Source organism: Taudactylus pleione, unplaced genomic scaffold (assembly GCF_031769625.1).
Source record: "Taudactylus pleione unplaced genomic scaffold, aTauple2 ptg000097l, whole genome shotgun sequence".
Taxonomy (NCBI): domain Eukaryota; kingdom Metazoa; phylum Chordata; class Amphibia; order Anura; family Myobatrachidae; genus Taudactylus; species Taudactylus pleione.
Genome location: NW_028284499.1, coordinates 600,201 through 624,510, shown reverse-complemented (window position 1 = coordinate 624,510; position 24,310 = coordinate 600,201). Strand labels below are relative to the sequence as shown.

Below are 24,310 nucleotides of genomic sequence, written 5' to 3'. Positions count from 1 at the left end.
TTATTTAAAATCCTGCAAGATCAGTCGAAATCTTGCTGCATGTTCACTTGTAAACAAAATATATGTTAGTTGCTCAAATCAGCTTAATGACATACCACAGGTGCTTGTAAAGGGCGGGGTTAACACTGAACACAGAAAAAAGGGATTTGCCCTCCAGCACACTGTAGCAAAATCAAAAATACTTAAATCCTACATGATAATAGAGATTCAGGAGGTATTAGTTATATACCTTTGCAAATATATGAATAAGCGCCAGGCCAATCGTCAAGGCTCCTCTATACTGGCGTCCCTAACATTAAGGGGTTCACGTCCGAGAAGCAAGGCACCCCAAAAAATTCCAGCCAAGGACCATCAACAGGGTATCACACGAAAAGGGGAAAAAAAGGTGATAGTGAAGTGTAAAGGATAGTAAAAATAAATCACATGTATAAGCTCTCAGCTTATACATATGCTGTTATCAAGCAGTACATTCATTGTAATTATATCACCCAGAGTGGGTGCTACTATTTTGTAGCAATAATTATTTTGGGGTGAGCGTTTGGGCGTGGGGCCCCCGGAGTGGCTCTGGCTGGGCCTTTTTCAGGACATCACCACTTAATTCACATAGATATTTTTTCATCACCTTTCCATTTGTTTGTATTTATTTATGTAATTTTAATTCTCTCTTATTATATTAACACTTATTGATTATCTTGACACATCTATACTTTACACTTCACTATCACCTTTCTTCCATTTTTCGTGTGATGCCCTGGGAGTGGTCCTTGGCTGGGTTCTTTTGGGCTGCTCTGCGCCTTGGACGTGAACCCCTTAATGTTAGGGATGCCGGTATAGAGGAGCCTTGACGCTGGCCCGGCGCTTAATCATATATTTGCAAATGTATGCAACCAATACCTCTTAATTTCTATTATGTAGGATTCGAGTATTTTTGCTAATATTGCTGCAGTGTGCTGGAGGGAATCTTTTTTCTGTGCATGTTCACTTGATCTACGATGATACACGGCGTCGAGGACACGCATCGGCATCGCGATCATGGGCACATACTGCACTTTTTACACGATTGGAATGACCAATCGATTAAAAATGCCCAAATCGTGTAAAAAAAAAAAAAATATATATATAAAAAAATAAAAAAAATCGCACAGTGTATGGGGGCCTTTAGAACTATGGTGGGAGGACCTCACACTGCAGGTCTCCAGGCTATGTTTCCTGGCTGGTAAAGTCTAGTGCTGGTTATCCTGAAATCAGGTGGGACCCCACTTTGTATTTTCCTTTGACGATAGGGTAACCTGCAATAGGCTGAAAGAGTTACTGCTGGTTAAGAATTTGGGGTGATCCACATGCATTTTCCTCCCAATTATAAACTCCTATACTTCTGGTACGCACACATTTTACATATGCCCACCTACATGATGGTGACAGTTTTATCAGGTGAATAATGGTTTACAAATATTTTTCTGTACCTATGCACCTGAACAATTTGAACGAATCTGCTGGATCAAGAAGATCTGACAAATCAAACATGTTGGTGAAAGCAATCCAAAAACTTGAATGACCTTTTTGTGGGGGGCTTGGCCAATTGTTTGTGCACATACACTGACCGATAACGATTATTGGATAGTGTATAACAGCTGTAAATGGACAAAAAAAAAAAAAGCAAAATCGCAAGACAACTTGCTGTCATTCTACCAATTCACATTATCTGGATGGATCATTACAGTAAATGATCCTGGTTTTATTGCTAAAAGAATTGTAACAAATCGGAAAAAACAAGTAAAAAGAAAAAAAAAGAAAAAGAAAAAAAGAATTTCCTCCGCTTGCAGTTTTGCAATTTATTAAACATGTTTAAATGGGAAGGGGGCCACACACACACACACACACACACACACAATATATGCAGCCCTAGTACAAGGAAATGGGGAGCTTATGGAGAGATTATGAGGTAGGCAATCTACTTATTGCTGAGTGTAACACCACAACAGGGATCAGTCACAGTCTAACACACAGATGCAATAAGCTGGTTCACATGAAGTATCAGCAGCATTGCTAAATGAACCTAGGCCCTCATTCAGAGGCGGTCGCAAGAAGCGATCGTTCTCTCTGAATGAGGGCGGGCGCTTCTTTTTTTTTTTTTTTGTGCGGCCTCCTGGTCGCAAGCTAAGCTGAGGGTAACCACCCACAGCTTAGCTAGTGACCAGGGCGATGGTCGAGACCATCGCGACCATCGGGGCTTGCAACGAGACCCTAAGGTTGGGTCTCATCAACCGCAAGCCCCAGGGTGCTTCCTGCTCTGATAGAGCAGGAAGCTCCCCACTGACATCACTGATGTCAATGCGGCTGTCCACAAACGGTTTGTTCAGCCCTCCCCGGTCCACCTACCAAACGGGGCGAGCATCGGAGCGAGAGTGTTTGTTTCTCGCTCCGGGTCTTGCGCATTCGCTGCGCGTGCACAGGGCTAACCATCGACCCGGTTGCGAACGCATCGGGGCTTGCGACTGGGTCTGAATGAGACCCCTAGTGTGGCTGCTCTACCTAAATATATGCGAGTTGCCGTGAGATCGATGTTTTCAATATACTAAAACACAGAGTAAACATATACTAGTTGAGGTGGTTGAATGTCCTGTTTGCTAAATTAATTATGATTTCAAGAGATGTGCAAAGCTTAGAGAAAAGAACGGCTATATAGGAAATTATGATGTACAGTATTTTTTTGATTATTATTATACATATTCCTTACCTCTCCTACTTCTGGAAACAGCTCACAGAAAACTTTATCCTTTAAGTTAAATGCTAAGCTTTGTGCTGCAAGTTGCCGTTTCTGTAAAGGGGAAAAAAAAAACAAAAACAAAAAAAAACACCACAACTTAATGTTGTGACCAAAAAAACAGATCAAGTATTTTAAATTCATTTATGTACAGTAGTACATCATAACTTGAAAATGTTATAAGATTTTTATAAGATAAATGCAAAAAGTGTGAATTATTTTACTAGCTCATTTTACTGTAGTTTTGTATGATTGTTGTGCAGTTTAGAGCTCTGTTCTCTCTCCCCAAATATGACAAAAACCAATGACCGGCGGACATTGATTATCGGTGATTCGACGGGGAATCAGTGAAAATATTCATGTTAAAAATCCCCAATTTGCTGATCATGATCATATTTTGGTCAGAATCGGAAAATCATGGAATTTCACCGATACACAGACTCTGGTGTCTGGGGATCAGGAAAGTAACCTAATTCATCGCAGATGTATGCGGGCTAGAGTGCTTCTGTGCCCAATTTAGGAGTTTAGGTCTTATAGCAGTCATATATTTATGGTAACCTGTACATTACAGAGATAGTGGTGCACTGAAAAAAAAAATAATCTACCTTTGTTTATAATGTATTATTTTTTGGTGTCTTGTTTGAAGCTACAGGTATGTCAAACATATTCTGGCCTTTACAGACAAAATTAAAAGGGTACAAAGATATGTTTTCCCAGTTTTGCTAGTTCCATTAAATGTCAGAAGATGGGTGGCAATACAGCCTTTAAGTGTAAAGATAAAGAATATAGATACTGAATTAACGCAGATTTCTCTTTGCACCCTCTGAAATCTGCGTTATGTGCACCCTCTGGGATTACTGTGTACAATATTTGAATAGCTCCGGGTTCTAAACCCAGGAGCCAAAAACCTGCGGTAAGTCCCACAGCTAGTTGAATTTACCTGACAACTGTGCACAGGACTTATGTCTTAGGGGTTTCTGAAAATTGTCAATGCACACCAAGTGCCACTGTGGTAAACAACCATTGATTGTTATTTTTAGAATGTTATGCTTAGTGTATACTTCCTTTAATTACATGCATTATAACAAGAAACACTTCCATCATTAAAAAATAATCAGTCACACAGTATGGAGTAGTCAGTTTATAGAGTGCATACAAATGACAGCATTTTGGGAAGCCATCAACCAAGCAAGCTCTCTTACTAAGCCCGATACCTTTGCGTTCTGTCAGAGCCTTGACATAGGCTGAATGAGTGTGGTTGGCATGACTGACCGCTTTAACATAGAAATACCTAAACAAATGATTCTATGGAGTGTTTATTAAGCTAGGTACACAGTGGAGCGATGTGTAACCGGATGATATGGCGGCCGACATGTTGTATCCGCGGTACACATCAGAACAATGTAACGAAGGACGGAACGATCCCTCATTCCGTCATTACCTTGTACGACGCTGCATGCGATATCGGCCAAGTTGGCCTTGCTCTACGGCCGACCGGAAGATATCGCTAACAACCGTAGGAGTGCGCAAATAGGCCACACACACACTGAACGATCCGGCAGGTATGCCGTTCCGATCGGAAATGACATATTGGGCAGATATTGCTCTCCAGTGTGTGCCCAGCTTAAGTTTGCTGACATACAATGCCCATGTGGGGTATCAGCAAGAATTCCTGAGAAGGATGAGGAGTAATACAAGGAGTTAGAGCTGGACAAATCCCAGGGCATGATCACATCACACAATATCTCACCCACTAATCTGGATGGAATACTCATCCAGATGGAGGGTCTTTAGCTGTTGGTTTGATGCATCAGTAAGGATGAAATACTCAAAGATTTCCTGTGCACATGCTTCCTTTTTGACTGTGCATATCTTAGACAATGTTTGCTTCAAATCATGTGTCTTTCCCTGTGCCCTCCTGCCTACTAGTAACACAGGCAAGCACTTCAGTCATCCGTTTAAATGGGGAACCTACCGTGAAGTCTGAGGTTTCTATACTGCCCAATGTGGGCCCTTTCTCCACCATGAAGCTGAGCAGACCTGTGAGGATTGTGGATACTGACCATGCTGGATTCCATGTGTCTGGGTGGAAGTCTGTGATTGAAAGGCAGAGGCTATAAGGAGGGAAGAGAAAACATTTTTAAATGAACCCTTTCAAGGTTTCTTACTGAAACTTGATCAATTAAACAGTTTTGCTCGCATGCCAATAATCTAGCACTGTAAATAAACGTAGGACCCCCCCCCCAAAAACAAAAAGAAACAAAAACTAAACTATTATTCTAATCGTATAACCCCAGAGACCTATGAGCCAGTGATAAGAGCTGTAAGAGGTGGTCTTACCGTGTGTTACATTTAAACCGCCCGTTAGGAGTAATCATATAAATACTAGGTGGTTTAAATGGGAATTCTCTGGGAAATATTAGTTTTCCATGGTAGTAGCCACCTGAATGAAATAGACAAAAAATGTAAACAATATTAGACAATGTTTGCGCTATATAGGAAAGTAAAACTAGATTTAGGGACTGACTTTAAAAAGAATCACAAAAGGTTTCAAAGCTGCACCACCTACTAGGAAAATATTCTCCCCAACGAGCCCCCTCCCTTTAGCTGTAGGGGTGATGGGCGAGCGTTACTGTAACAAAAGGACTACATTTGGAACCTATTTTCAGAGCAATAGTGCAGCTGGAACATATGTACACATCATTCAGAAACTGAGGAGATGAGGGACTGCGTGGAGAAAATAGGTTTCTGATAGCGTTCGTCAAGATCGCAACTGAGCCTCTGTGTGTACACTCAGTATGACACATGCATAGTATGTACTTGGGGATTTTCACACACAATAGCAAAAGAAACCAAAATAAGAACGCTCAACTCTGATCAGCATTGTGTGCAGCTCAGAATTAGGCCCTGGTGACATTTATTTATTATCATTCAATGCAAATAATAGAGCTGAAGCCATTACATATGCCTTAAGGTGACAAATATCACTATTTAAAATACTTTGGATTTTAGGTCTGTTTATTTATTTTCTTTATAAGAGGTAGTTACACGACTGCAAGTTTGACTTAAGGTGCATACACAAGGATTTTTTTGAACGATTATCGATAATGATATCATTTAAAAAATTTCTTAGTTAAAACGATGAATGATTATCGTTCATGCGCGTTCACATTTGTAGTTCAGTCAGACTGACCAACAACAATATTCAGTAAGGGAATATGCAAAAATCGTTTATAGTTTACTAAAATCGTTCATTTACTAAATGTAATGAACGATTTTACTAAAATTGTTCATTTACTAAATCGTTGTGGGTGTATGCAGCTTTAGAAGTAATGTCTGTGCTCACTTTAAATTAAGACAATATAAAAAAATAAAATAAAAATCGCACAACAAACCCCACCCTCACAAACAAAGTGTCTTCAGCTTACCTTCATAAGGGGTCATCTCGGGCCCTCGGACTACGTAGTGCCTAAGCAACAGATAAAGAAAAAATACACAGCTCACAATTTTTATTCCATCACAAAACGGCAACAGATGAATGCAAGATGAGTCATTTTAACATGTTAAAACACGATCAATTTAAACCAAATATTTTAAGACCTTTACTCCTAAAAAGTGATATTGAGGGTTAAAGTCCTTATGGATCAATTGTGCCTAATACAACAATATGTAGGGTTATATGGATTGGAGAGCTGTCCCACTAGTATCTGTGCTACTATAAAGTTCTATCTATATAACCAACCCCTGTAAGAGATGAATAAGTAACCGCACAATAATACATACACCACAGTTTCTCAACCTTTGTACCAGTGTATAGAATAGCAAGTGTCTACGGAGTACCTCTAAGCAGTCACACAGATACACTTCACAGTCAGTGCATTATATAATCTCAGTAATAAGAATCCATTTAATCAAGACAGATGACGCTCTGTCATTAGGTACCAGCATGCATTGTAATGTAGGACTAATAAGTGTTACAAGTTATAAACATTTAAATCTGACAATTCAATGCGATGTACAAGAAGGCGCTAAATGAAAGAGCTGGGGGTAGGGGGTGCAGATGAAGGATCAGAAGGCAACCTGTTGCACATAACTGCCCTAAAGTATGTAATCACTAAGGGGCCCATTTATCATTAACTATTTGCAGTATATTTCATAAAAACACCAGTTTTCGGGGGATAGCCGTAAGTATTAAGTATCCCCCAGATGTATTATGAAGGGACTGCAGCAGGCATCAGAGATATCTGCTGTGGTTCCTCCATTTCCAACAACAGCTGCATCCCCCATAGGTATTTCTAGGGATGTGATGTGGTCAGAGTTACCATGGTGTTATGCTGCTGTAGCTTATGGACTACACATTGCAAAACCAGCCGGGAGAGGGTTCCGGAGGAGCACACCCTGGCAATGGCACCGCGCTTGTAATGGTCTGTACACCACGCATGTGCAGGAGTGCCGGCAGAGGACTCAGTCACTTCACTCCCGGCACATTGCAGGGACGGCTCCCTGTTCCTGCGGGTGCCCTTTAATACATCCGGGCAGTATGATCGCATATTGCAATGCGATCGTATCGCACCCATATCGTATCGAGTATACGATTATTGATAAATGCCCCCCTAACAGTTGTAAGTGTAGACCGGACGTCTCTATATGGCTGGGAGGCTGCAACCACATGGGAATCTTATTAGTTTTAAGCAAATCGCTATGTTTTAATGTAAGACATGTGCGGACTGTAATGGCCTGCAAAGATGTAACAAGTACAGTTTACTGGTGGTTTTCTGTATCTAACAGAGAAAGAAACCACCAGAAACTACCATTCATATAATTCCCTGGCTTAATACTTGTTTCCTCAAACAAAAACCACATAACCCACCTGTGATTTCCTCTGAAAAACCACATAACCACCTGTGACTTACTCAGAAACCTAATGAGTTAATAGCCAGACAGCCAATGAGTGGCTTTGTCACATCTCCACAATAAGGAACAGCTAAGCCTCCCAAGTAAAAAAGGTGGAAAAACCCAGTTTACATCTTTATTATTATTTATTTATAGTTACTTATATAGTGGAAGCGTATTCTGTTGCGCTTAAAATAGGGAACAAAATAGTAATAAAACAAGACTGGATAATAACAGACAGACATACAGGTAAGAAGGCCCTGCTCACAAGCTTACATAGACATTTATACACAGGGATAAGTGCTACATATTACATATCGGCCCAGGTTCTTGGTGGGCTGTATAATGCATTCAGACAGGAATGTTGGCCTAGGGTCAGGAGGATGTGAAAGCGAAGAAAGAAAGTGTGTAACGTTATGTGTGGACTGTATAAAGGGGAAGGAATTAAGTAGGATAGTTCATGGAGGTTTTGTGGGTGGTTCTGGAATTTGATAGGCTTATCTGAAGAGGTGAGTCTTCAGGGAACATCTATAAAGAAGAAAAACAGCGCTACTACATTATTAATAATCAGAGACGGAATAGTTGTAGTATCTAAAAAAAAACCAACATTTTAAACAAGATTTTAATGCAATTTGTGTAAGTTAGACATAGCAGCAATGAACAACACAATAACAAGTGAAATGGTAGTCAGTTAAAATAATTAGAAATGAGTATGTCCCACTATCCTCTGGTACCAGGTTGTGTCCAATCCACAAGGCAATATAAAAGAAGGTAGTCCCTGGTAGTCCTCCCAAATAGGTTTAGACGGATATAAAGTTACTTAGCAAGCATGAAGATCCAGCAGTGCATAATAACCACAGCCAATTGCAGGGGTTCCTTAATTAGCGGACGTGATTCATGCAGGTGTAAAAGTCCCTTGGCTTTGAATTGTGGCAAGTACTGTTGTTCTTGATATCCTTAAGAAGTTGGCAAACCCCAGGCACTGTTTAATTGTTTGCAAAATCCAGGGGCTTGGTCCAGGTTTAATCCAGAAAGTAGAGGGAAGTCATATGATGTGAGAGGACCAGTGGGGGGGGGTTCTTCAGCTAACGTGTTTCGCTGTAGGTCCAACAGTTTTTTTCTAAGGGAACACTTAAAGGTTTGGAGACTAGAGGAAAATCTTGTCTTATAAATTTTATTGTGAAGGGGAAGGCATGCCACAGAGTGGGTACAGCCGAAAAAAAGTCTTGTAACCATTCATGGGTGCAGGTAATGCCTGTGGATGAGACACACAGATCTTGTGCTGATCAGAGAGGTGCACCTGAGAAATAAACTAGTACACATAGGGGCATATTCAATTGGGCGCAAGGTAAAAACCTTGTGTCCAATTTTGGATTACCACGGGTATGCATGCTCCCGCGGTATCCAATTAAAAAAAAAAAAATAGTTGCTGGGTTTTCAGAGCTAAAAACCCAGCGGCGAGTGAAAAGACAAAAAGTATACTTACATGTCTGGGAGTCTCTGTGGCTCCCAGTGGCCTCCCCTCCATCTTGTCACTGGGGAGGTGTCTGCTGGGAGGCTCAAGTCAATAAATACAAATTTAAGAAGCGTTGCTTACTGGATAATTTATCACACCATCAATATAATAAAACAGTTAATTTATTAAAAACAAACAAAACACACACGGCCATATAATAAAAAAAAACATAAGACATAAATCACTGACTATCCACTTATTGCTCAATAGGTTAAATGCTGCACACCCCACAGTTGTTAATAATTTGATCTCCAAACTAGCAGTTAGTAGTTTATGTGTTAGTAGTGCAGTCTTTATGTTAGTAAGTGGATAATCAGTGAATGTTTAATATATTTTTTTATTATATGCCATGTGTGTTTGAATCACTAAACTAATGAACTGTTTTACTATATTGATGGTGTGATAAATTATCCAGTAAGCAGTGCTTCTTAAATTTGTATTTATTGATGTTTAGCAATTGCCTCTCATTGTTGAAGCAGCAGCTTAAACTGAATGCGTTGCCAATAGGTTAGGCACCAAATTAATCTGTTTTATAATTTTGGGAGGAGCAACGCACAAGCACTGGCATACTCACTCTGCTGAAGGAGACTGGTTCCGACACTGGAGGAAGAAGACACTGTTTCGGAAGGTTAATTAAGGACTAATTAAGTTAATTGGAAACTTCCAGTTGCTTAATTTGTCTTCAGGGGGGGTGCCGCTCGGGGTACCAGAGCAAGTCCTGCTGATTTTTCCTACAATTAACGATTTTAGGAAAAAAAAATTAGACTTGCTCTGGAGGTGGTCAAAAAATAAAATTTAAAAAACAAAAACAAAAATAAAAACTTCCCGGCGCTCAAAATAGCACATACCCTGCACCTAATAGCAAAAGTCCCGCACCTGCAGGTAAAAACCCCGCAGGTGCGGTAATTTTTGCTATTCGCACATCTAATTGAATATGCCCCATAGCAACACAATACTAAACTGCTCATACGAAGTGAGTCAAAGACTCTTATTTCAAAAGTAGAACAATGTGTTAACTTAAAATTTTTAGCTTAATTGAACAAAATGCCCCCCAAATCTTTCCGTATGCTAACAGAGGCTTATGGGGCAGATTGTCATTAACACTTGTGTTTTCGTGGCACAAAAGATTTAATGACGGCCGTGAAAATGTTGAACGTCCTGAAAAAAAATAAAAATAAAAATCTTGTTCGTTAATAGCCACACCTTGTAACTGGAAAAGCCACAGTGAATCATCTCTCCGTGCATACATCACCAGCCTGACCAATAGTTCAGTCCATACGTTTCATGCAGTCTGAAGAAACCAGCTCAGTTTATGGAAGCTCTTTACCAGAAAGCTCTATGGGATCTATATTAGTACCCATCCTTCCCGAAACTTCCCCTTCAGGTTCCCCTATCCACAAGAACAAAGAAAATCTAGAAACAATATCCCGGGATGACTATAAAACTCAAAAATGTCTAGAGTATCTGTTTTTGGATGAGAATACTTGTGTGTATAAATATGTATATGCTACCTGCTAAGAAAAACAACCACCACCACACACACCTCTGACAATAAGGTAACAAGTTGGTATTCATCATGCTGGTGTGAATGCATGGCCATGTGAGATTTTTATATATATATATATATATATATATATATATATATATTTATTTTTTATTAAAAATATGAGATATGGTAAGAACTTACCCTTGTTATCTCTATTTCTACGAAGTCCATAGGGTTCCACAGGATACCTTGGGGTATAGGTGTGACGTCAGTCACCGGGCACCATAGAGTTAAGCTTTCAGCCTCCCAGGATGCACTAGGGTCCCCCTCCTATACCCCGCCCCCGAGCCAAGGCACCTCAGTTAGTTACCAAGCCATAGGCCGGAGGAGGAGAAGGAAGAGAGAAAAAAAAAAAGATCTGGACACACAAGAATCACATTCTCACCAGAGGGAGACTGAAAAACCGGTGACCAGAGCAAAGCCCATCTGCAGCACAGGTGCGACAGGGCGGGAGTCCTGTGGAACCCTATGGACTTCGTAGAAAGAGAGATAACAAGGGTAAGTTCTTACCATATCTCATATTTTCTACTTCAGGATCCATAGGGTATCCACAGGATACCTTGGGGATGTCCCAAAGCAGTATCCTTTAAGGGTGGGGACGCTCCTGTGCAGAAAGGAGAATCCACCGCCCGAAGGAAGCATCCTGAGAGGCGAAGGTGTCAAACCTGTAATACCTCACGAAGGTATGGACAGAGGACCACGTAGCAGCCTTGCAGATCTGGACTGCAGAGGCACCACGTCGAGCTGCCCACGAAGGACCCACAGACCTAGTGGAATGAGCCGGCAGGCCTTCATGAAGATAAGCTTCAGAAATAGCCATACGGATCCAGGCTGCCAAAGTTTGCTTTGAAGCAGGCCAACCCTTTTTATGGAAGCCATAGAGGACAAACAAGGCGTCCGACTTCCTAAACGAAGAAGTGCGGTCAACATAAGTCCTTAAGGCCCGCACAACATCCAAAGTGGCCTCACCCACTGAAAGACAAAGGTGAGTTAAAGGCCGGAACAACGATTTCCTCGTTAACATGAAACAGGGAAACAACTTTGGGAAGAAACTCGGGCCGAGTGCGGAGCACTGCCCTGTTCCCATGAAAAACCAAGAAAGGGGATCTACAAGAAAGAGCCCCTAAATCAGAAACATGTCTGGCCGAAGCAATAGCCAGAAGGAAAACAGTCTTAGCTATCAGCCATTTAAGATCCACTGAGCCCAGTGGTTCAAACGGCGGTCCTTGGAAAGCCCTCAGGACCACAGCCAAATCCCAAGGCGCCACAGGTGGAACAAAGGGCGGATGAATGCGGAGAACACCTTGCATAAAGGTGCGCACATCTGGGATTGTAGCAATCCTACGGTGAAACCAGACAGACAGGGCCGAAACCTGTACCTTCAAAGAAGCAAGGCGAAGCCCATGATCTAGTCCCGCTTGCAGGAAGGCGAGAATCCGAGACAGACGAAACTCCCGCGGTGCATAACCTCTCGGTCGACACCACTGGAAGAACATATGCCACACACGATGGTATAACCTCGCGGAAGACGGTTTCCGAGCTCGCAACATGGTACGCACTACAGAGCTGGAAAACCCCCGGGACCTCAGCATGGCCGTCTCAACAGCCACGCCGTCAAGGACAGCAGAGTCAGGTCCGGAGACCGGAGGGAACAGGTATGCGAACCGGAACGTCCACCGGACGGACAGAGCATCCACCAGAGACGCCCCTTCGTCTCTTGTGCGAGACCCGTACACCGGCAGCTTGTTGTTGTGCCGGGACGCCATGAGGTCGATCTCTGGAAGACCCCATCTGTCCACCAGCAGTTGAAAAACGTCCGGGTGCAGGGACCATTCCCCCGGATGAACGTCCTGGCGACTTAGAAAGTCCGCCTCCCAATTTAGCACTCCCGGGATGAAGAGCGCTGGTATGGCCGGAAGATTGCGCTCCGCCCATACCAGGATCCGAGAGACCTCCACGAGAGCCGCCCGACTTCGGGTTCCTCCTTGCGTGTTTCTCCTTGCCTGTTTATGTAGGCCACGGTGGTAGCGTTGTCCGACTGGACCTGTACCGGGCGACCCTGGAGAATCCGATGTGCCTGCTGGAGAGCATTGAAGACCGCACGGAGTTCCAAGATATTGATTGGAAGCTCCGCTTCTGTCGGCGTCCACCTGCCCTGGAACAAGTGTGGACCCGAAACTGCTCCCCAGCCCCGAAGACTGGCGTCCGTTGGCAACAGGACCCAATTTGGAACCCAGAACGGACGTCCCCCGCTGAGATGGGTCGTCTGTTACGACCAGGCGAACCTCCGGGGTGAGCACAATTGTCTGGTAGTTCAGAGACTGTGGCAGCCCGTTCCACTTGGACAGAATCAGGTGCTGCAGAGGTCTGGAGTGAAACTGGGCATATTCCACCATGTCGAACACCGACACCATGGAGCCCAGTAACCTCATTGCCGAGTGTAGAGACACCCGGCGACTGAGCAGACAACTGCGCACCCTCGACTGTAAAGCAGAGATCTTTTCCTCCGTCACAAAGATCCTTTGCTGTCCCGAGTCCAATAAGGCTCCGAGGTGCAGAATCCTCCGAGACGGGATTAGAGTGGACTTCTGCCAGTTGATTATCCAGCCGTGCCGTTGCAGTAGCACAATGGTCAGGCCCAAGTGGCGTAGAAGGAGCTCTGGAGATCCTGCCATCAATAAAAGGTCGTCCAAGTACGGCAACATGCCGACTCCCTGCAGCCGCAGAGAAGCCGCCATGACCGCCATCACCTTGGTGAACACACGTGGTGCTGTCGCCAGGCCAAAAGGTAATGCCCGAAACTGGAAGTGGTCGCTGCGGATTGCAAACCTGAGGAACTGTTGATGGCGCAAAAGAATAGGGACATGCAGGTAAGCGTCCTGTATGTCCAATGACACCATGTAGTCCCCAGGTTCCAGCGCCAGAATGATGGACCGTAGGGTCTCCATCCGAAACTTCGGTACCCGCAAAGACCTGTTGAGAGCATTGAGGTTGAGAATCGGACGATACGACCCATTGGGTTTCTGTACCAAAAAAAGATTTGAATAGAAACCCTGGCCCCTCTGGGAGAATGGAACAGGCACTATAACTCCAGCCTGGAGCATAGTGTGCAATACCTTCCGCAGCTCCGTAGCCTTGTTCCGGTCTGATGGTAGACCCGTGGTGAAGAATCGAGCCGGGGGTCTGTGCCGGAAGGAGAGGGCGTACCCGTGGGAGACCACCTCGAGAACCCAAGTGTCTGTCGTAGTGACCGACCAACATTGGGCGAACTGCAGCAGGCGGCCTCCCCCCCTGGGATCCCCCAAAGGGAGGCCCGGACCGTCAGGCCGCAGGCTTGTCATCTGGCTTGGGGGCCGGACGTCTGGTACTCCATGCCCGCTTCCGGGGCTTGGCTGATTTCTTAGGGCCAGCCCGTCGAGGAAAAGACTGTGGTTTGGGCCTGCCCTGGGCCCTAGATGACCGAAAGGACGATGGTCCAGAACCAGAAGGGGCAGCGGCCGACGGGAGACAAGCCGATTGGCTGCCGCCAGCGTGGCCACAATCTTATCCAGATCCGGACCGAAGAGAACTTCTCCGGTAAATGGCAACGCCTCCAGACCCCTTTTGGAATCTGCGTCTGCCTTCCAGGATCGCAGCCACAAGGTGCGACGAGCAGCCACCGCTGCTGAAGAAATTCTAGACACCAGAGTACTAATGTCTAAGGCCGCCTCGTTGATATAAGTGGCCGAATCACGGAGATTACCAATCAACTCCGCCTGTTCGGCCGGACAGTCGGAATCAAAAGATGCCTCTAATGAATCCGCCCAGCGCTCCATCGCTCTGGCAACCCAGCAAATGGCCATAGCCGGTCGTGCTGCCCCCCCCGCAAGGGAATAAGCGGACTTCAGGCAGATCTCCACCTTGCGGTCCTTAAGGGAGGACATGGATGGCATCGGCAATGTGGCACTACGGACAAGACGGGTCACGTGAGAATCCACCTGTGGAGGGGATTCCCACTTTGCAAAATAATTATCCGCGAGCGGGTAAGCCACCGCCAGGCGCCTCTGCGGCTGGTATCTTTTGCCAGGCTATTTCCACGCCTCCTCTAAATGGTCCACTAACTGACCTGAAAGAGGAAAGACTGTGGCATCGCCTTTCACATCTTTAAAAAAGGCGTACTTGATTTAGCCGCTTGGGGAACTTCGTCCTCAATCACAAAGGCTGTGCGGACTGCCCGAATAAGTCCAGGAATATATACCTTGGACTTAGCGTCAGCGTCCTTAGTATGGAGAGGTTCCTGATCGTAAGGATCCAGAATCTCCCCATCATCAGACGTCCCCTCGTCATCCTCATAAGGAGCCGACAGAGACGCCACCGGCCGTTTATGTGGCCGGATCACAGACTCCCCTTGCAACACATCCGACAAGTGCTGTACAGAACTCGTCAGGGAGCTAACCCACGCCGGCTCCTGAGAAACCGGGAGCGGGGAAATAGGGAGACTGTGGGGTACCACCAATTGTCGTGGGAAACCCTGCATGGGTGACGACACCACTGACTGCTGGGACAAACCCATCGGAGTAAACGCGGGTTGCGGCGCTAACTGGCCCACTAAGGTTGTAAGCGCCTGAGCGAAACAAGCCCAGGGCGGCTCCTGTACCGGTGCTGTAACCGTAAGAGGCCGCGCCATGGACAAACACTGCCGGTAGAGGCCCTCCGCTAACGGTACTTTACACGTAGTACACTGTAGCCGGAGAGGAAAATCACTTTCAGACATGATGGCACCAAGTATGTGACCCCTCTCACCAATTATATATCAAATAGGCGAGAGACCACCCTGCAGCACCGCCCCGCAAGGGCTTAGCAGAAAGAACAGGGATAGTAATAAAGCTGACAGTTTAGAAGAAAAGTTACAGGCAGCAGCGCTAGCACAGTCACATACAATGCAAAGAAATATCAATTCCTGCACTAACAGCGCTGATCAATCAACTACGCAGACACAGGGCCTGGTAGGACACAGCGCAGCATACACAGACCTGACCCAAATCGGAGGAGAGGTATGCGGGGGGACCCAGACCGCGATGCTTCCGTCCAGGCTTCCAGCGTTCACCATGCGTTCAGAGGAAGATGGCCGCCGAGGAGCAGAGAGGAGGCTGGCCTGGGGGAGGAGCGCTGCCGCAGGACCAGTCGGCAGCGTGCAGAGAGGGCTGTGTGCAGCGGGGGAGGCGCCGGCTGTGAGACAGGGAAGGCGCGCTCCCCTGGCATGCATTTAACCCCTGGGACGCCGCAGCGCTACCGCTCAAGCGGTCCGCTGTCCCAGGGGGTAGTGGAAGCGTAGGTTGGTCGCCTGGCTCCACGCTGCAGCCAGTCCCCAGGGAGCCCCCTGCCTGGGGACTCAGGACCATGTGATCAGCGGGGACCCACCGCGGGACCCCGCTGCATACCTTTGTCCCCCTTGAATCCGGCCATGGTCCGGAACATCTGGGGTCACCGCTAGCTGTGACCCCAGATGCTCACCAGCATCCCCGGATCGGTACCGGCGGGGGTGTAGGGAAGACAGCATGGACGTCAGGACTGACTGTCCATGCTGTACATCCAGATGTGCAGCCACAGCTGCATAGAAGAAAGCTTCAGGGGCTCTTCTAGCCCCCACTCCGACAGGTGCACCCGACTCCGGCAAGGCACCAAACTAAACTGAGGTGCCTTGGCTCGGGGGCGGGGTATAGGAGGGGGACCCTAGTGCATCCTGGGAGGCTGAAAGCTTAACTCTATGGTGCCCGATGACTGACGTCACACCTATACCCCAAGGTATCCTGTGGATACCCTATGGACCCTGAAGTACATAGAGAATTCGCACTCATATGTGCTTGCTGAACACCTCATTCCAAAACCATGCACATTAAGGGCCATATTCAATTGCCGGCGAAAAGCCGTTATCAGCAATGCTTTTTCGCAGATTACATCATTTTCACCAATCTGGACTTATCCCCATATTCAATTCTTCCGACTTTTCGCCGGTGCGGAAAGTCAATGGTTTGAACCCTGCGAAAAAGTATCACCTATGAATAGGTGTTGGAAAAAAGTTCAGAATTGGGGTTTTTGGGTACATACTTCCAGAAACCACCCATCACCCCATGTACGGTGCCCCCAAAGGTAAACTGTAAATTTTTGTTAAAAAAAAAAGTTTCCCAGGACACCCCCCAAAAAATACTTTCGTTTTGAGAGAGAAAAAAAAAAAAGTTGGGGGACAAACTTCTAAAAAGCCCCTACAGCAGGGCTATTTGGGAATACCCATAGTGGACCCCCATGTCACAGCATCTTTAGGGGGGTGTCAGGCTGATTTCCCCAAAAATGACAGCACTTTTCACTCACTTCGTTTTTGCCGATTTGGAATTGATACTCTTTCGCAACCAAAACTTCTGATGTTTGCGAAAAGTCAGGCAACAGACTTTTCACATCTAATTGAATATGGCCCTAATATGGAGCTGGAGCCCTCCTACACTGCCCTAAAGCTGGGGACACACAGACGATGTCAGCACAATATGTCGTTTCCGGACAAATCGGAACAACATATCGGCCTCGTCGCTCAGTGTGTATGGCCGTGGTCGCATGCTGTATCGTCCCATTGGCCAGCGCTGCACGTCCAACAAAAGGATATCGCATGCCGCTACAACATGTTGGCCTATTGCAGGTAATGAAGGACGCCCTTCGTTTATTACCTCGTTCTAATATGTACCCAAGGTAAAACATGTCGGCCTGTCATATCGTACCTGTACACATCGCTCCGTGTGTACCCGTCTGTACACCCTCCATTCTTCTGGGAGGGCTTTCCACTAGATTTTGGAACATGTCAGCAGGTATTTGCACCCATTCAGCCACAGGAGCATTAGTGAGGTCAGGACTCTTCCCAGGCCAGTCAAGTTTTTCCACACCAAACTCTAATCATTTTTCACTGAACCGCACTTTGTGCATGGGGGCATTGTTATGCTGAAACAGGAAAGGGCGCAGTGGGTAGGCCCATAACCATGGCCATGATTATGCCAAAACCTCTTATTTGCAAAATTCTGTTGCTATATGTATTATTAATATATAATGAATAATGTTGGAGTTGTGCATCTGTAATTCCTTATTGTATGTTTGCCACTATAAATAAGCACATTTTCAAAACAACTCAAAAGTAGAACAAATATTACATTTTTTTCTTTTTTACAGGCAATGTTGTAGGATTAAAGGCGTGAACCTTCGGGAGCAAAACAAAACAGACAGGACCAACAGTGACAAATCTGCATGGACACAATAGATACAACAGTCACAATAATGAACACAGACAAATGTGGTTTGTGTTTAGTAAACAACCCTCTATAAACCCACATGCCCTGTGGGACTGTTTACTCCTCATACGAGTTTGTGTACATGTCACTTTTCTCTGACCTTGATGCAGTTTTAGTTTTTTCGTTTCTCATTAATGTACTGTAAAACATAACTGACATTACACTGCTGCGCCAATGCAACATTTATATCCAAACGGATGTTAATGTCAATATCGGAGCACAGATTTATACATTACACAATCATCCCAGTACTTCTCGGAATGAGCCTCAGCTCTGTGGAACTCTCACACACTGCCTGGGTCAGCCAGCAATTATGGGGAAGTGAGACATCACGTGACTGACAGATCTGTGTGACACAGAGCACAGGAACAATTCCAGGTTCCAGAAACTGTAGACTTAGCAAGTAGTGGAGCAGTCATTACAGGACACCCCAAATCACACACACAAATCTGTAAACACATTACTGCACAAATGATCCTGTGTCAACATTATTTGGTCTTTATACACGTTCCAACTTATTGTTTAACAAATGACTAGGGATGCAGAGATAAAGGTCATCTGTCCAGGAAAGACTAGAAAAGAGATCGAAGCCACAACATAATGGGAAAAAAAAATACACAAACTCACAAAGTGTAGATAGCAACAGCCTCCTAACATAATCCGGGTACTTCATCCGGAACATCAGCTGCCTGATATATACTGTAAAGCAGGCATGTCAAACTCAAAATACCAACCAAGCCGAATATTCAAGGTCTAAGGGCTCGATTCTATTTAGCGCAATGTAAATAGCTCCGGGAGTGAGCTCCCGGAGCTACTCAATACACCGCACTGGCAAGTACGACTAATGATTTCTTCTCTCATCCCTCCGGGGATGAGAGAAGAAATCCGACAAAAGTCCCGGCGCGAGGCTGTTTTCTGCCCTTAGCGCCGGGGAAACAGCCTCGCGCCGGGAAGTTAGGTCGGGGAATGCCCGTTATTGCGCCTAAACACCCTGTTTAAGGTGCGATAACGAGCCTTCCCCCGACCTAACAGCGCGATGAATTGAATAGCTCCGGGAGCTATCTCCCGGCGCTATTTACATCGCGCTGAATTGAATCGTGCCCTAAGAGTATGTGGGCCACAAGAAAAAAAAAAAAAAAAAAGTCTTATATGCAATTTTGAAAGGGTTATTAATAAAAACCAATGCAGTGCTCCCGGTAGTAGTGCCCCTTATGCAATACCACTGTAGTTGTGCCCCTTATGCAATGCTCCCTGTATTAGAACCCCTTATGCAGTGCCCCCTACGCAGTGCCCCAAGTAGTGCCACTTAAGCAGTGCCCCCTGTATTAGAGCCCCTTACGCAGTGCCCCAGTAATGCCCCTTATGCTGTGTCCCTTCCCAGTATAGAACAGGCTCCCACTCCCCTGTGCAGTACTTACCTCTCTCTTACTTACCTCTCTTCACACTGGCCACCGCTCCCGTAAAGACGCTGCTGCTGACTGGATCTAAGTAGACGTCACCCGCGAACTGCATCACTGGGATCACTGGCCTCTGAAGTGATCAGAGGCTTCTTTGGTCTCTGAACTCTTCAGAGACCAGCGTTCCAAATTTTAAATAGAGTAAACACAAATATTGTGGCCCCGTTACCCCTGCCGCGATCTGAGCTCAGATAGCGGCAGGCGTGACTGGGCCGCATAATATATGTATTTGGGCTCACACTCTTGGGCCGCATAAAATGTTTCTTTGGGCTGCATACGGCCCGTAGGGGCGAGTTTGACATGCCTGCTGTAAAGTATCACTCACAGTGGCACAATGGTTAGCATTGCTGCATCAGAGCACTGGAGTTTTCAGACTGATTCCCACCAAGACCTTATGGGGTTGATTCAATTCAGTGTGAATTGAATAGTGCCAGGAGGGAGCTCCCGGATCTATTCGATTCACTGCGAGGTTTACTCAGACGGGAAGTAGTTAAGTCGGAGAATGCCGGTTCAAGCAACTTAACCTGGGGGTTTAGACGCGAGAACCGCGACTAAAGTGCAAGCCGCGTGGCTGTTAGCGCCGCGCTAAGCCGGAAATCAGCCTTGTGGCTGGCACTTTAGACATATTTCACCTCGCACCCATAGGACAGTGCGAGGAGAAATCATTAGTCCGACTAAACAGCACAGTGAATTGAACAGCTCTGCGAGCTCCCTCCCGGCGCTATTCAATTCACGCTGTTTTGAATCACCCACAACGTGTGAAGTTTGTATGTTTTATCCATGTGGTGTCCATAAACATATTGGTCATTCAAAAGGCTTACGTCAAAAAAATGGGCCCTAGTGTGTCCGAAATTATCAAGTTAGACTGTGAGCACCAATGGGGTAAGAAACTGATGTGAACTGTTACTTAGAATAGCGACTGAGAATGTCCAAAATGGCTTCCTCATGCTCTACTATAACAAAAACGCTTTCAGTACTACATGCAACTAAAGGTGCTATATAAAATTATCAGTTTGACATAAACAAGGGAGGGAGTATGGAGAAGGTCATGCTTCATACAATTTAGAACAGTTTTAAAAAGGACAAGCCAAGTCCATTATTTTAACAACCCATTTTAATATAACCTGGCCAAATAGGTTACAAAAACAGCATCTCAACATATTCTCCTTACATTCGCTACAGCATAAAACCAAGTATTACAATCAATCCAGTACTCTATGTTAAAGAGAGCTGGAGAGACTGCTTCATCCAGTGCTGCAGTGCGAGCATGCTTCCAGCTTCAGGTAAGGGGTGAACTTCAGATAAGTCAAGGAATGCTATATGTAAACATGGGCAATTTCTATTAAGGTTTGAGTGAACAAATTTAACATACACCTTTTACACAACACCCTGCTACCATACTTACTCTTTCGTAATTATAAAGGGATAGACAAAATCTATTATTATTATTAACTTGGGGTGTCCCTGGCATCTTGGAGATACATTTTTTTCCATCACTAAAGTACACAATGTAAAGTAAATAATGAGTTTCTTATCTTAGGGTATGATTCAGATTTACCTGGGTACTCACTGAGACGATGTTGATACGATATCATGTTCACTCTAGCTTCGGCGGCAGGCAGGGTGCCGGAGCTAGAGAGGGCACTTCCATGCGTGCGCCAGTAAAGGGGGCGTGTCTATAAGACGCGTCCCCTTTTTGTCACTCCTGGGGGCGTGCCCGGCACTTACGGACATGCCGGTCAGCTCCCAAGCGCTGCCGACAGGGAGAATAGATGTCGGGCGCATGCGCCCAGCGTCTATTCTCCAGCGGTGACCGGGTCACCGCACATTTCCCCACCCGCAGGACACAGCAACCCACGGGTGAAGACGGCACCCGCAGTCTATGAGGGCAGGGAGCTTTTTGCCCTCCAGAAGGAGGACAGGGCGCAGCGCCCTGCTAAAACAGCCTAGCGAGAAACGCTGGATATGTTTCCAGCTGCATCGGAACGACATAGCCACATCGCTCAGTGTGTACGGCCAATATGTGCACTCCCGCGGTCACGAGATGCTGCACTTCCAACAGGACAATATCGCATGCAGCCCCGTTGCAAGTAATAAGAGACAGATTGTTCCGTCGTTCATTACGTCATTCTGATGTGTACCCAGGATCCGATGTCGGCCCGTCAGGCAGACATGTCGGCTGGGTACACATCGCTCAGTGTGTACCCAAGCTTATGACAGACCAAGTAACTCTACACCTGGACAAACCATGTTGCAATGCAAGGGGTGCAAATACATACATTATTTTGCATGTGGGGTAAATAATGGCTGCTTTTGCATGTAACCCACAAATGCTGGACAGCTTTATTACTACACACCAATTTCAGTTTGGACACACCCCTCCCAAATTTAAATCTCTCTGCACATTTTAGATCTGCCCATCTGCAGTGCAGCATGGTGTTACCAAGATGCACAGTTACTTGCTCTTTCTTACTCTATTCCCAAATCTGATTCAGGCTCTTAGATCCAATTAACATGGATCACGATTCAGAGCTGCACGCAGCAGCTGTGCAATAATATGCTAATGCCACAGGAGGTGTCTTATGTAAATAGACGCCTCCTGTCAAATTCTGTGATCGCTGCTGCGTCCGTAGCCTCGGATTACTGTGCGTGGAACATTTGTCATCTAAGTAACCTTCAGGTTACTCAGGATGGCCTGTATTTTTACATAGCTGAAGGCAGTGAAGCTGGGTACAAAGAAGCAGCCACTAGCTTCAGCAGGTATAGAAAACTGTGCTGACGCCCCGTTTTCTGGGACACCACCCCCCCTCCGCCACAAAGTGGCTACAGCCTGTTAATCAGGCAGCGGCATCTGGTCACACAAATTTGCCATAGACAGACCTCAAGGCAATGGATGTCCTTATGAAATCACAGGACAAAAAAGCAGCCCACAAATTCATTTAATGACTGTGCACCATTAAGCATCCTCCAATCCACCATTTTCTGTTAGTAGGCACTCTGCAAGTGGTTAACTGTTAGGGGAGAATTCAATTGTTTTTTTCGCACCCGATCTCCCGTCTAAAGTGACAGGAGATCGAGAGGTGATATTCAATTGTTTTGGGCTCCCCTGAATTTTCGAGCAGGTAGCGCTCAAATAGACCAGGTTTAGGCAGGTAAAGCGGTCTAAAATTAGTGTGCTCAAACATCAGTTTGGGTACCCAAAACCAGGACTTTTTGCAGATTTCTGCTCGCCACCTCAGGAAGCAGCAAGCAGAAACCATGCTATTGCGCCCATCAGTAGAAACAATTGCGTCTCTCATCCCCATGCATTACTTGCTCCCATTCACGGTTACAGGACTTTCTTCGGGCTGCACCAACTCTATGGAATGCCTTACCACACACAATAAGATTTACCTCTAGTCTTCAATCCTTCAAGCGTTCCCTGAAAACTCATCTCTCAAGCTTATCAGATTCCAGAACCGACCACATAACCTTCATAGCTTCCATGTCTTATTACATCCCCTCTCACAGTCTACACATAACCTCACACATTGTCTTTCTTTCACATCATCCTGACATTTGGCCGACATTCCTGTGTGACTGGATCATTCAGCCTACCAAGAAACTCTGCATTCTGGCTGGACCAAATTGCAATATATAGCACCTATACTTGTGTATCAATGCTCATTTCCCTATAGATTATAAGCTTGCAAGCAGGGCCCTCTTACCTCTATGTCTGTCTGTTACTACCCTGTTTTGTTTTATAAAGGTTTCCAATTGTAAAGCGCAACGAAATATGCTGCGCTATATAAGAAACGTAGTAAATAAAAGCTGCCATCGGGTGCGCAATACTGCTGCGGACGGTAAAAACAATTAAATTCTCACCAAAATGTATTTATATGAATACGTTTTTGTTTCTTAAAGGATTTTCTAACATCAGGTAACTTTAATTTATTGGTTTGTAAATCCCTTTTCGAAAATTTTGTTAAATATAGATTTGCTGTTCATTTAGCTTCCATTTGTGCTTTTAAGCCATGTGCGATTATGGTCATTGCCATAGGTAACACCAGAGCAGTTTTGTTGCATCTCTGGTAACACATATAAAACATAGGTGCCTGACTGCATAAATTTACTGCTAAACAGACACCACAGGAGTCAGAAAGACAAGATAATGTTTATAGTAAAATCTGCAAGATAATAAAATAGTATAATATGATGGTATAAAAACTCTTTCATTTCTAATGTGTGTGTTAACATATCCTAAGTAGGGCTACAATGCTATTTATGCTACCCTTGGAAAGGTGATTTGTAAATCATTGGATAAATTATGGATACCACCTTAATGCCACACCCTTATGTAAACAGTACAGCGTGGTACCCAGCAGACCAAATGGATGCAATCATTTTCCATAAACTCAAAACAGAAAATTAAACTATCCACTACAATAGGGCAAACATTGGAATATTTTATTATGGCAGAAAACCCAGGAAAACTAATCAGTAAATGCACAGACCATACCTGATTTTGGAATTAACAATTATTATATGACAATGATGGATTTTAGCAATGCAGTATATAATACTACAAACGTAGTATTGTCAATATTTTACAAACATATCCTGGGATGCTGCAGGTAACTGTAACTGGGGACGTGGTTACTCACCATTCCAAAATGTTTGATGGAAGGGGTTCAGCGCAGATATAAGGCACTGGGTCTTTCTTGATCCGCAGGTAGTCTTGCTTTAACCTTTGTGTTGCAGTTGTTGGTGCTCTCTTATTACTGTTGCTGCTCATCTATAGAAGAACAACAGTAGTTTAATATAACCAATACTGCAAATGGTAGATAC

At 45.0% G+C, this 24,310-nt stretch overlaps 1 protein-coding gene across 3 annotated transcripts in view; it reads right to left on the bottom strand.

Moving 5' to 3' along the window:
- UBE2J2 (ubiquitin conjugating enzyme E2 J2) overlaps positions 1-24,310 on the bottom strand; it is a 30,699-nt gene that overhangs the window by 5,067 nt on the left and 1,322 nt on the right. For all 3 annotated transcript variants that reach the window (XM_088470320.1, XM_088470319.1, XM_088470321.1), the window contains 5 exons: positions 24,127-24,257; positions 6,193-6,233; positions 5,105-5,207; positions 4,740-4,878; positions 2,738-2,818 (listed from right to left, as the gene is read on the bottom strand). In XM_088470320.1, the coding sequence (XP_088326446.1) occupies positions 2,738-2,818; positions 4,740-4,878; positions 5,105-5,207; positions 6,193-6,233; positions 24,127-24,257 (495 nt within the window). The remainder of the gene's footprint in view (positions 1-2,737; positions 2,819-4,739; positions 4,879-5,104; positions 5,208-6,192; positions 6,234-24,126; positions 24,258-24,310) is intronic.